The sequence below is a fragment of the Conger conger genome, chromosome 10, assembly GCF_963514075.1.
Source record: "Conger conger chromosome 10, fConCon1.1, whole genome shotgun sequence".
In the NCBI taxonomy this organism is placed as follows: domain Eukaryota; kingdom Metazoa; phylum Chordata; class Actinopteri; order Anguilliformes; family Congridae; genus Conger; species Conger conger.
In genome coordinates this window covers 16,220,840-16,233,485 of record NC_083769.1, presented here as the reverse complement: position 1 = coordinate 16,233,485, position 12,646 = coordinate 16,220,840, and the positions used below count along the sequence as shown (strand labels likewise).

Genomic DNA, 12,646 nt, shown 5'->3' with positions numbered 1-12,646 from the left:
AAGGAAATCCTACAGGAACAGCTTATCTTTATTTAGTTATACTTTTATTGATGACAGGTGTGTGCAAAAGCAGATTTTGAATGTGATTGGTTAACTCTGAACACAACTACATCCCTCATTATAGAAGGCTGTGCACTCTTACACAATTTAGTAACCTAAATTAGTCCATCCTTGATGCTATATGCCTCATTACTTGTACTTGGTTGTTTAATATGAAACTACAAAAACACTGACAGAAAATATTTGCTAAATTTTACCTTTTATTTCACCTGTCATGCTTCCCAGAAATGGAACCAGAAATTAAACTTTATTTATAATTTGAATTATCCTGGAAGTTCCTAAAGGTGTCTATTTGCATGTCAGTTGTTAAAGCATCTATAGTAAACTAAAAACATATTTTCAGATGGAAAGAGAGTGGTAGAGAGTTTGGCTACTTTAGTTGCCCGCGGGCATTAAACGGGTTAACAGCAGCTGCCCTGCCGAAGATACTCGCGACCTTCACCTTTGGCGAGCTGTCAGCTGCGGTCCTGTCCCACGAAGCAGCAACAACCTCTCTCCAAACACCATCTACCGAGCGCCTGTCAACTCCCACCGCCATTCCCCCTGACCTTGGAGGTGGAGGGGAGAGGTGCCGTCTGGCTGGCTCGCGCCGGCGTGTCTCCTGTCCGTTAGGGTGACCGGCGGCGAGTCGCAGGGCATGGCGACGCCTCCCACGTCTCTCGCGGATCCGAAAGGGCAGAGCGGTCTGGCTCCTCGCCCAAACGAAGTCTCCCCGTTTGCTCATTAGGGCCCGAGACCTGAGGCACGACACAGTGTTCCGTCACCCACCGCCATGGAGACGCTGGGTGGGCAGGGCTTCCAGTGCCACTTCCTTACTTTACTGGCACCATGAATGGTAAATGGCTGGTATTTATAGAGCGCCTTTATCCAAAACTGTACAATTGATGCTTCTCATTCACCCATTCACACTCACAAAACAATAGCAGTTCGCTGCTATGCAAGACACTGTCGTTAGGAGCAATTGGGGGTTAGGTGTATTGCTTAGGGACACACCCAGAGTGGGATTGAACCAGCAACCCTCCGACTGCCAGACCACTGCTCTTACCTCCTGAGCCAAAGTCTCCCCAATGACATATAAAGTGCTTCCAAACTGGAATAATTGTGAATAATGTTCACAAACGCAACTAAATAATTTCTTTCTCTTTCTACCATTTTTCCTCTAATCTTTCCCTTTTGCTCTCATTTCCTTTGCCTTTTATTTTCTGAATAAATGTATGATGTACAGTATATCATATCCCAGTCTCCATTTAAGGTATTTCAATGGCTGAACAAGTGCAGTGATATTGTTCACAAAATGCATACGTCATACATTATTTCTGATGTTGTGTCAGATATTTCTAATGATTCTGAAAAGTTTACATTTAATTTTATGAAATAATATACATATATTGGCTACCAGTGGTTTACTGTGCAATTGATTTGGCATCAATATTCAATGTCATGCTGTCAAAGCTGGTTTTGGTATTGAAGTCAAAATCTTGGGATCAAAACAACGTGTGTGCATGTACATGCATGCGTGTGTGTGCCTGCTTTTGTATGAAAATACAGACATACACGTATAACAAAGGCGATTATTTCTGGATCATTACACTAATTACCAGCCTAATGAGGCAGAACTTGCTGAGTTCACTGTTCACAAGCAGAAAACATAGCATTGATGAAATGTGACAGGTCCCACAGTTCGCCATAAATAACAACACAAAAGCCAGTTCAAGCAGCTACTGTGTAAACTATGACAGACACCAAGCAAAAACCTGCTATACTACTCAACACACATACCTCTGCATCACAAACTTTACCCCATCACTATAGTAGCCACGCATTACCAGCTGTTTAGTGAGTGCAACTTTCGGTGAATTATCCTGTAGTGTGTGGCCTGTCGGGTGCCAAACAGGCTACTGGCTTTCTTTAGTACTGTGTGAGGTCTGCAGGGTGTTAAACAGGCTACTGGCTTTCTTTAGTACTGTGTGAGGTCTCCAGGGTGTTAAACAGGCTACTGGCTTTCTTCAGTACTGTGTGAGGTCTGCAGGGTGTTAAACAGGCTACTGGCTTCCTTCAGTACTGTGTGAGGTCTGCAGGGGGTAAAATAGTCATCGGAGTGTGGACTGTGCTTGTGAGTTTGGGAGTCACTGGCCCGCTTATAGCAGTGTGTGGCCTGTAGCATGTTAAATAGCCACTGACACTCGTGTAGTACTGTGTATGGCTTGTAAGGTGTAAAATAGACATTGGCTCTCCTGTAATACTGTGTGTGGCCTATGAGGTGGAAAATAGCCACTAGTTCTCCTATAGTAGTATGTGGCCCGTGTGGTGTATAAAAGTCCTTGGCTCAGTCTCCTGTAGTACTTTGTGCAGCATGTATGGTGCAAAATAGCCCGTTACTCTCCTGTAGTACTTTGTGCTGCCTGTAGGGTTGTGAAATAGCCCATTACTCACCTGTAGTACTTTGTGCTGAATGTGGGGTGCAAAATAAGCCATTACACTCCAGGAGAGAGTCTCAAATTGGGGTGGGGGAGGTGCAATGCTGATTTGTGCATGACGGGTAATTACAAATTAGGGAGGGGAGCCTGAAAAAACTGTGCAAAAGAAGCCAAGAATTTGGTCACTGTATTAGTGATTCAGAAGATGAAAACATACTTGCAATTTCTGACTTCTCACTTTGGAATGTAGACAAGAAAAGAAATTGATTGGATGCTGCATTATCCGGACCAGAAGGTCCACCAGTACATCAGAATCGAGCTGGACAGAATTTTGGTGAGCAAATACCAGATGTCTGTTTGGCAAAATAACTGATGGGTTATGAGATATTATCAGACAACCACTGAGACATTAGTGGGCATGTGTGTACAGAACCAGTGCAGACAGTTCAAAGCACAAATCTAAAAACAACTAAATGAAACAATCATTTATGGGGGTCTGTGGGACTGTACAGTGGTAAAGTTAACTGAACCACTGTCAACTGAAGTCACATAACTTCGGCCCTCGCAAAGAAATGTGTTACGGTAAGCGAAGGCAAAGGTGTACAGCTTGGAAAGCAACAACTTATTGAATCGCCGCTTACGAAACGGATAACAATCGGCTCCCTCGACCCAAGACAGTTTAAAATCACTCGCAGTTATACCCATTAAGACCGTGGGCTTTTACACAGTTCAAACTTGACAACCCCATCGACAATACACCACACGACACGAGCTGATCATTTATTCACAGTAGGCCTACATGAGTCACGGGTCTCAGTGTGATTCTCAACTGACCTTTCCGGGCATAAGATGCTTCTCGCTCACTTCGGGGAACAAGCACGTTCACGTAAACAAAGGCTGGCTGAGGCAAGGCTGAGGCGCGAGGACCAAGCAGTAATATGGTGGGCTTTGTGGTCCGTAAGGTTGCTCTTCGCAGAGGTGTTGTACGTCTGGGAGGTGAACAATACGCCAAAAACTACGAAACGCAATCCCTGTTACTCATACAGGATTTGATTCACAAGTGATAAGATTCCTTCTTCCATTAAAAATGCATTCTAAAAGCCTGGATCTGGAGATTTTATGCCGTTTTCGCAGGAAAAGTATTTATTCACCAGACACATTGTTGAGACGTCTATAAATAAGAGGTGGAAACTCTTGTATCAATATGTCCCGAGAAGGCGGGGCTCGGATGTAGATAGAGCTATATTTTAATGTGACAGTAAAAAACACCCATGGTTCATTAAGACGAGCATCTGCCCGCGCATGCCGGATACGAATAACACCCAGATGAATGCGGTAAATAGTCGATAAACAATATGATAATCAGGAATAATACCATAATCCCAGCCACTTTGGTTCATCGATAATTGTAGGCTACCAATCACGCTGTGAATTGTTGCTTTGTTTACGCATGCATTTATTTGGGGCAACCGGAATCACAAACATGTGCGGATATTAACCAAAATGTTAATTAAGAATTCACATAGCCTACATTGCATAAGAACATATGGGTAGATTGGGTCCTTGGGGTACCGTTTTATTTTTGGAGACTTTTAAATGGAGGTAATAATGAAGAATATTTCGAGGTAAAAATGTAAAAGTAACTGGTAGCACAATTATCGGGAGAAGTAGCCCCGCTTACTAGAATGACACCTGACCAGGTGTTCCGGTCACGAATGCAAAGAAAAGCCTGAAATTCCAAGAGGTCAATGGGCATTGAACCGTGTAAAATCATTCAGTATCCACGCTGAAACGTCATATCACCGCAAACATACAGGTTTTGCATAAAATAAGTTAACTTTTTTTGTGGAAAATCGTGGTCTCTAACCTGATACGCCCACACCAGAAAATCTCCGTCTCCTAACCCACATAAACCAAGTTTTTTTTAAGCCCGAGACATTACATTTTCGATAAATATTTTCAGACCTTTCATTTGAGCAATTACCATAACCGGTCAAATCTAGATTATTATCTGATATTTTCCACGTAGCCTGTGCGCCTGGATTTTCACATTTGGCTCATCGTTACAAACACCGTTCGAAACCATTTCAAAAGCGACATTTATTTTTCATCACAAGCTTCCGATCCTCCCATAGCTGGAAAACAGCCATTGCAAGTTATGGGATAGACAAGTCAATGCCGTTTGTGACAATGACGGTCGTTGCGTTTAGACGAGCGCGTTAGAGTGATTGGATTGCCATATCATACGCAAGGCACCTTGTTAAACGCTCTACGCGCAAAAAAAAAAAAAGCCGTTTGCAAACTTACACATTGGACACAACCCCCTAATTGTTTGTAGAGGGAAAATTAGATACCTCTAACGTTGATATTTTTAGGAATCATCACTCACGACACATATAATCACTTAGCAAATTTGAAACTTACCTACAGGATACCGTAACTTCAATCTTAGTTGCAGGTACGCTGGAGTGTAATGGGTCGAATTCCCCAATTGACGCCATCCTCCGTTTTCGATTGTATGTGCTTGATTCAAGTTTTCAACAGTTATATTTTGTTTGATCACCTGTCAGAACATATAGGCTACCTAATTCCGATTCGGTGGTTAAACAGAAGGCGTCTTCACTGCGTCTACGGCTTGGATACCTTACAGAGAGGTGAATTGGAACAATCGCGGTGCTCTCTGTCTGAGGAGTCAGAAGAGCCAATTTCATTCTTCATCGCGAATCAAGTACGAGCTGCGCACCGCGCCGAAACACTGACGGACTCTTTCTTTTCGTTTTTTTCGTTCTACTCTCCTGTCGCCAGGTGGAGTCAGTTAGACGATGTCAGCCAAGACGCAAAGAGCAGACTGCAAGCACGGTAAAACACCCGTAAGAAACTAAAGAGAATCCAAGAAAGTTTAATTCGCAGTGCTCTGGTCGTTTTTCATCACGACCAGAAATCGTTTGTTTTTAATAAAAATGTATCTTTGATTCTATATAGCCTACATTGTCGTCAACTTTGCCTCAGTAGCCTAACTTTTATTAAATAGGCTATGTCCATTGACAGGAACAAACAAACAAATCTCATTGTGTGCACAGGGGTAAATAAACACTGCTCATTGTCCTTTAATTTGGCTCGAGGACATTGGACAAGACGAATCCATTATTCAAATTCAGTTTAAGCACTTCGGTGGAAAGCTTTTCACAGGTCTATATGTGAAATGTATTTTGCAATATATGCCAATTATGAAATATTCTCATAAAATAAAATAAAAAATGTGACGTCGACTTATTTTGCTTACTTCACTTGCATTTCTATAACAGATTGGACCGCACTTGAAAACGTGCAGCTTCCTAATTCTTAAGGGATTCCCCCAAATGGAAGGGACGAGTGCAAGTGTGTGAGGGCAGAGCATTTAACTGCAGCCCTGTTATGATTTTTCAACAGACAATTGAAAAATCACCCCCATCAGACTAGTGACTTTTTCCCTTTAAAAAACTGTGTTGCTTACACGATTAAAAACACATTTGAAATACCAACTGAATAAAAGGGCGTAATATATAGTTTTCTTTGGTACTTCATACATAATACTTATTCAAAATTAAGATTTTGTTGGTCAATCATGACATTTCATCTTCAGGGCAGTCCAAGTGTAGAGCAGTTCTAACTGAAGGCCGACCTCTTTCAGTGGGCCGTGGGCCTTCCAGAGCTCAAGGCGAGAGCAGCTACCAGCACGAATCGCTCCACTCCAGCCAGGGTGTCTGTTTGTTCAGCTAATTAAACAAGCAAACAAACCAAAAATGAAGTTCTATCAACACTCATCAAGGATGCATCTCTCCATCTCATTTGTGAAAGGCTTTAGGCTGGTAATTCATAACCTCAATGCAATTTGGGGGCCTGATCAATACTGTCATTAATCTGGAGGGTAATGGTGAGAAGCACTGAGCACATTTAAGCTATTAGCAAGCCAGCAGTAATACTGCCCTCTTTTTCAACAGTACCTCAATGAGCATGTAAGATTGCCCAGTTCTCTTACACAATTTAAATGGACTGGAGATAGATGGATATTTACTGAAGGGATTCGAGAGTGTGTACTCTGTGCTCACTGTCCACAATTTTCAGAAAGAGAAAAACTATTTACTGAGTTTGCCCATCAAACCACACCCTGACACATCCATTTTCAGCGCACTGGGAAAACGGTACAAACTGTCAACGGTGAGGGAAACGGAAGCTTCTGGAAGCTGTCTGGCATCACAGAAACGTCCAGGCAAAAGTTTTGCTTTCAACTTATGTTGACCTCCAGGTGTCACCTGTAGTGCTGCTGTCAAACTAATAATAGGCCAAATAATAATAGTAGTAGTGATCATTATCAACAATATTATTATTAAATGTAAGTGCAGCATCATAAGGTGTTCTCTGGAGGACAATACTGCATTTTGCATGTTTAGCATTGAAAAGTGGAACAGAAGATAACAGCTGCAGTGCAGAGACACAGCTCACTAGGCAGGGCACTATCATTTTTTATTTTATTATTATTATTTAGTTTTTTTAAATGAACGAGCTTGGTTCCGATCGTGGCCTGGCTCCAGGGTGAGCAGAGCAGGGCATGTGCTGGCTGCAGGAGAGGAAGAAGAAACAAGGTAAATAGTGAGGAAATGCTCTGGGAAAATGAGCAAAGATTTTCTTTTAAGAAAAGAGGAGAGACTTCAAAGAGAAACACTAATTCGTTCATGACATAAGCAGGAAAACCTTTCTAGTTAGCCAAAGAATTCATAAAACACAAAACGTTCCTGAAGTAAAAACCGTAAGGAGGAAAACGATGGCTTTTCCGGGCCACTGTCATATTTGTTGTGTCTCTTTCCAGCTTTCTCTGCTTCTGTCTCTTGCTCTCTCTTTCTCTCACCTCTCGCTCTGAATGAAGATGGATAGACATTATTTACCAACTCTAGACGCCTGCACTGTTCTTGAGTCACGCTCAATTTGGTCACCTGATCAAGCAGAAATTGAAATTCCTCAGGTCGGAAGAGAGTTGTCTTGGACTGATGGCAGGATGGCTTTTTCCCTCAGCTGCTACTGCACTTGTCTCTATCTTGAGAGTGACAGGATGATAAACCACTGCCATCCCTCCTGGGGGAATTTAATTGGTCTTTTTCTCTTTAGCTTTCCTGTCACAGTGGGCCACCAGTTTCTGAGTAGGCAAATACAGAGACTGTTGCCTCGGACTGCTTTATCCCGAAGGCAGAAAGACAGCTTTATGATGACCTGGACGCAGAAAGACCACTTTATTCAGAACCCAGAAAGACTGTGTTGTGACAAACATAAACAGACTGCTTTATCCGAAACCCAAAAAAAATGCTTCATACTGAACACAGAAAGACCACTTTATACGTAACCCAGACAGACTGCTTTATGACAAACACAGAAATACTGCTTTGTCCTGAGCACAGAACTGTAGTTTCCTGGTTTCCTCATCATTACACCGAGTAGGATTGCACAGACTAGGCGCTCTTTCCAATCGCTTATTTTTCACCTTCTTCTTCCTTTCCTTGTGATTTTCCAAGCTCCGTCCATCAGGGGAAAGGAAAGGAAGTTGGAAAAGGAGGTGAAGACTGGGGTACAGTGGGGTCTTTACGTTAGGGGTCGGTGGGGACCACTAGATGGAGGTATTGCATTCTTATCTCTCATTGAGTTTCTTTTATCAAGTACTGCAGTTCAATTAAGCAAATTAGTTTGAACCAACACGACCGTAGCTAGATATTATCTATAATTCCTCTTTGAGAATAAATTATTATTTGTGCAATTCACTGTTGCAAACGGCACAAGATGCTGTGAATGATCTGTCAGTGGGGCCGGGCCCAGGACCCATAGCCCCGACAGTATGACAGGGAGCCCCTTCTGCGTATGTTCTAACGGATTTCCTATGTTGGCCTGTGGGGCCGGATCATCTTGGCCCCATGTCTGGTAATGCCCAAATAAACATTAAGTACATGCTGCAGAAATCATAGCAATGTGTCAATTGGCTTGCTAGCTGTAGATATTCTCATAGTAGCTGTCTCGTTATGAACACGTTATATTAATACACACTAGTGCAGGGGTGCACAGCTCTGGTCCTTGAAGGCCAGTCTGTGTCCTGGTTTTTGTTCCAACCAATTGCCTTGTTTTTAATTTGCTGACAGCTCTATAAATTACCCTGGTTCAAGCACAGTAAAGTCATTAGGATACATTTGTAGTCTGCAGCTGTAGCCGGTTCTCAGATAAGATATGATTGAGTCAATTAAATAATTAAGACCAGAAGTTGGCACAAATCCTGAAACGGATCAGCCCTTGTTGTGCACCCCTGCACTAGTGTAATGCTATCATACTACATACTGTGCAGGCGTACATAAGGCAGCTTTAACACTATATTACTATATTTAACAATACTATATCAATGTTATTTAATCTGGATTTTCCCATAATTACTTCACAGTTTCAATGAATTGGTGATTACCGTGGTCCACACTATATGCACACTGACTAGCACAAGATTTTACTATGGAAAGTTTGAGATGGTCATATACACTCACCAAGCACTTTATTAGGAACATTTTGACTTTATTGCACCTACTTATTAATGCGATTATCTAATCAGCCAGTGGCAGCAGTGCAATGCATACAGTCATGTAGATACGGGTCAGGAGCTTCAGTTAATGTTCACATCAACCATCAGAATGGAGAAAAAATGTGTGACTTTGACTTTGACCGTGGAATGATTGTTGCTGGCAGACAACATGGCTTGAGTATCTCAAAAACTGCTGATCTCCTGGGATTTTCATGCACACTAGTCTCTAGTTTGCAAAGAATGGTGCAAAAAACTAAAACAAAAAAAATCCAGTGGTGCAGCAGTTCTGCAGACAGAAACACCTTGTTAATGAGAGAAGTCAGAGGAGAATGGCCAGACAGGTCAAAGCTGACAGGAAGGTGACTGTAATGCAAATAACCACACATTACAACAGTGGTATGCAGAAGAGCATCTCTGAACACACAGCGCATCATAACTCTAAGCGGATAGGCTACAGCAGTAGAAGACCTAACAAAGTGCTCTGTTAGTGTATTTTCCCAAATGAAAATTCATGACAGCAGCAATAATAAGCTTATTAAACATTTGGTACTTTAGGGCAAAGGGGGCAGGTGCTTGGCCACACAGAGGCCCTCTGGGTTGACACATTTCTTGGGGCAATGTGCACGTTTTACAAAGCTTGGTTTCCCAGGGGCAAGAGATGATGAGGTCACAATACACAACGGAGTCATGGATTTACTGCCCTATTTAAACTCGCAGTCCACACTGAAAACAGAGGGAACACCCCAGCTGCTGAAATGTAGGCCAGTTACAGTGAAGCAACAATGGGTGATAAACAGCAGCCATTTTGGGAGACACACTACACATGAGCTTCAGAGGGACATAAATATAGTTATCACAATTATTTTCCAGTTTTGTAGTAGAGCTGATGCATTGTATCTCTGGGTTTTTGCCCCCCTCACAAGCAGCCCTGGCTCTTGGACCTGGTGCTTGCCTCGGGCCTGTGTGGCATGTGGTATCCAAAGTACTTCCAGAATCAGCAGTTAGGGGGCGCCACAGAGTCTCCAGGGCTGGGCCTGGACCTCAGAGCTCCCTGCGTCTGCTTCAGGTAGCCAATGGACTCTGGGAAGAGGGAGACCTCCACAGCCCTCCCCATCTCCACCAGGACCACCCTCAACCTGTTCTCCACCAGGGCATCTTAGAGCTTGATCTGCTGCTCGAAATCAGGCCAGACTCCATCCCCATCCCGGTTTGCGTACAGCTGAAGATCCTCCTATACCTGAGCTGAAACCACAATAATCAGCCTCCTACTCTTTCCTGAAGGCTTTGGAAATGACATTTTGAGCTGCTGCAAAGGATTATGGGAGTAAGTAACCTGACAGAAATATCCATTGCAGAAATTATTATTGGCAGATGTGCTTCAACAGACACGCAAGCCGTTGCCTGGCAACCCTCTTAAGCAGACATGTAGAGCCAAGGATAGCATTGACCACTGCCTAGCAACCAGACTGGAAGACACCTGTAACTGGGGACTTTGTGGAACAGGCCCAGTATTGCCCTCTTCATTACATTACATTACATTACAACATATAGCAAATATATCCATCCATCCATCCATTATCTTAACCCGCTTATCCTGAACAGGGTCGCAGGGGGGCTGGAGCCTATCCCAGCATACATTGGGCGAAAGGCAGGAATACACCCTGGACAGGTCGCCAGTCCATTGCAGGGCACACACACCATTCACTCACACACTCATACCTACGGGCAATTTAGACTCTCCAATCAGCCTAACCTGCATGTCTTTGGACTGTGGGGGGAAACCGGAGTACCCGGAGGAAACCCACGCAGACACGGGGAGAACATGCAAACTCCGCACAGAGAGGCCCCGGCCGACGGGTATTCGAACCCAGGACCTCCTTACTGTGAGGCGGCAGTGCTACCCACTGCACCATCCGTGCCGCCCTAGCAAATATATATATAGTTTAAACTACACTCAGTGAGCACTTTATTAAGTACTTGTTGGACTTATTTTTTTGACTTAGTAGCCTATCCACTTAGAGGTTTGATGCTTTGTGTATTCAGAGATGCTCTTCCGCATACCACTGTTGTAATGTGTGGTTATTTGTGTTACCGTCACCTTCCTGTCAGCGTTGACCAGTTTGGCCATTCTCCTCTGATGTCTGTCATTAACAAGGCGTCTGCAGAGCTGCTGCTCACTGGATTTCTTTTGTTTTTTTGCACCATTCTTTGCAAACTCTAGAGTCTAGTGTGTGTGAAAGTCCCAGGACATCAACAGTTTCTCAAACCAATGGTTTCTTTCTATCAACGTCACTTAGATCACATTTCTTCCCCATTCTGTCTGAACAACAGCTGAACCTGTTGACCACATCTGCATGTTTTCATGCATTTAGTTGCTGCCACATGATTGGCTGATTAAATATTTTCATTTACAAGCTGGTGTAAAGGTCTACCTAATAAATGTGTCTATTGCAATATCTCAATTTAGCAATGATTTATAGTATATTATTATATCTATGTATTGTGTTGTTCAAATAATCTTTCCTGACCTTGATAATATATTTCATTTCAATAATAAAAAATAAAAAATAAAAATTAAAAATTAAAACAAAAATAATAATAATAATAATAATAATAATAATAATAATAATAATGGGCGGCACGGATGGTGCAATGGGTAGCACTGCCGCCTCACAGCAAGGAGGTCCTGGGTTCCAATCCCTGTTGACTGGGGCCTCTCTGTGTGGAGTTTGCATGTTCTCCCCGTGCCTCCCCCGTTTCCTCCGGGTACTCCGGTTTCCTCCCACAGTCCAAAGACATGCAGGTTTGGCTGATTGGAGAGTCTAAATTGCCCGTAGGTATGAGTGTGTGAGTGAATGGTGTGTGTGCCCTGCGATGGACTGGTGACCTGTCCAGGGTGTATTCCTGCCTTTCGCCCAATGTATGCTGGGATAGGCTCCAGCCCCCCTGCGACCCTGTTCAGGATAAGCGGGTTAAGATAATGAATGGATGGATGGATAATAATAATAATAATAAATATCAATAGCAGCCTATTCCATGTCCCTGAAACAGGTCCTCTGGGCCATACCTCCACTCACATCTGGTACTGAATTCAAGCCTTTTCACCAGGATTATGGACCATCAGACAGAAGAGAAACCCAGCTGTACTGGTGACCTTGAGAGCCATGTTTCAGTATCCTTTTCATAAGGGCAACACCATGAGTGTGCCTCAAAAGTTCCATTAATACATTATAATAACACAGCAGGGCAATTTTATGAGCTGTGATATTGAGGGGTATACGTTCCCAGTCATCACTGGTCCAAACGCGTTAAAAATCTGAATGTCCTGGCTTTGGGAAAAAAACTATTTATCTAAATTTTGACAAATATCTATTGGCTAGTTTTACAGGTACAAGCTAACTAAAAGAAAACTGTACACAGGAACAGTTAAATGCAATTGCACATGCATTTACCATATTTCACTGATTTGAAGATAAGGAAACCTGTCACAATGTTAGAGGGCAGTAATGCCTGGGTGTTTTTTCTGAAGCTGTGACTGAAGATACTATGCCCAGATGTACTAAGCCTTTTGGGAAGATTTTCAGGT

At 42.9% G+C, this 12,646-nt stretch overlaps 1 protein-coding gene across 1 annotated transcript in view; it reads right to left on the bottom strand.

Annotated features, from left to right (window-relative positions):
* Window positions 1-4,978, bottom strand: part of LOC133138482 (copine-9-like) — a 92,077-nt gene extending 87,099 nt beyond the window's left edge. Inside the window, exon 1 of the mRNA XM_061257275.1 lies at window positions 4,902-4,978. Coding sequence (XP_061113259.1) covers window positions 4,902-4,978 — 77 coding nt within the window. The remainder of the gene's footprint in view (window positions 1-4,901) is intronic.
* Between the last annotated feature and the right edge of the window lie 7,668 nt (window positions 4,979-12,646).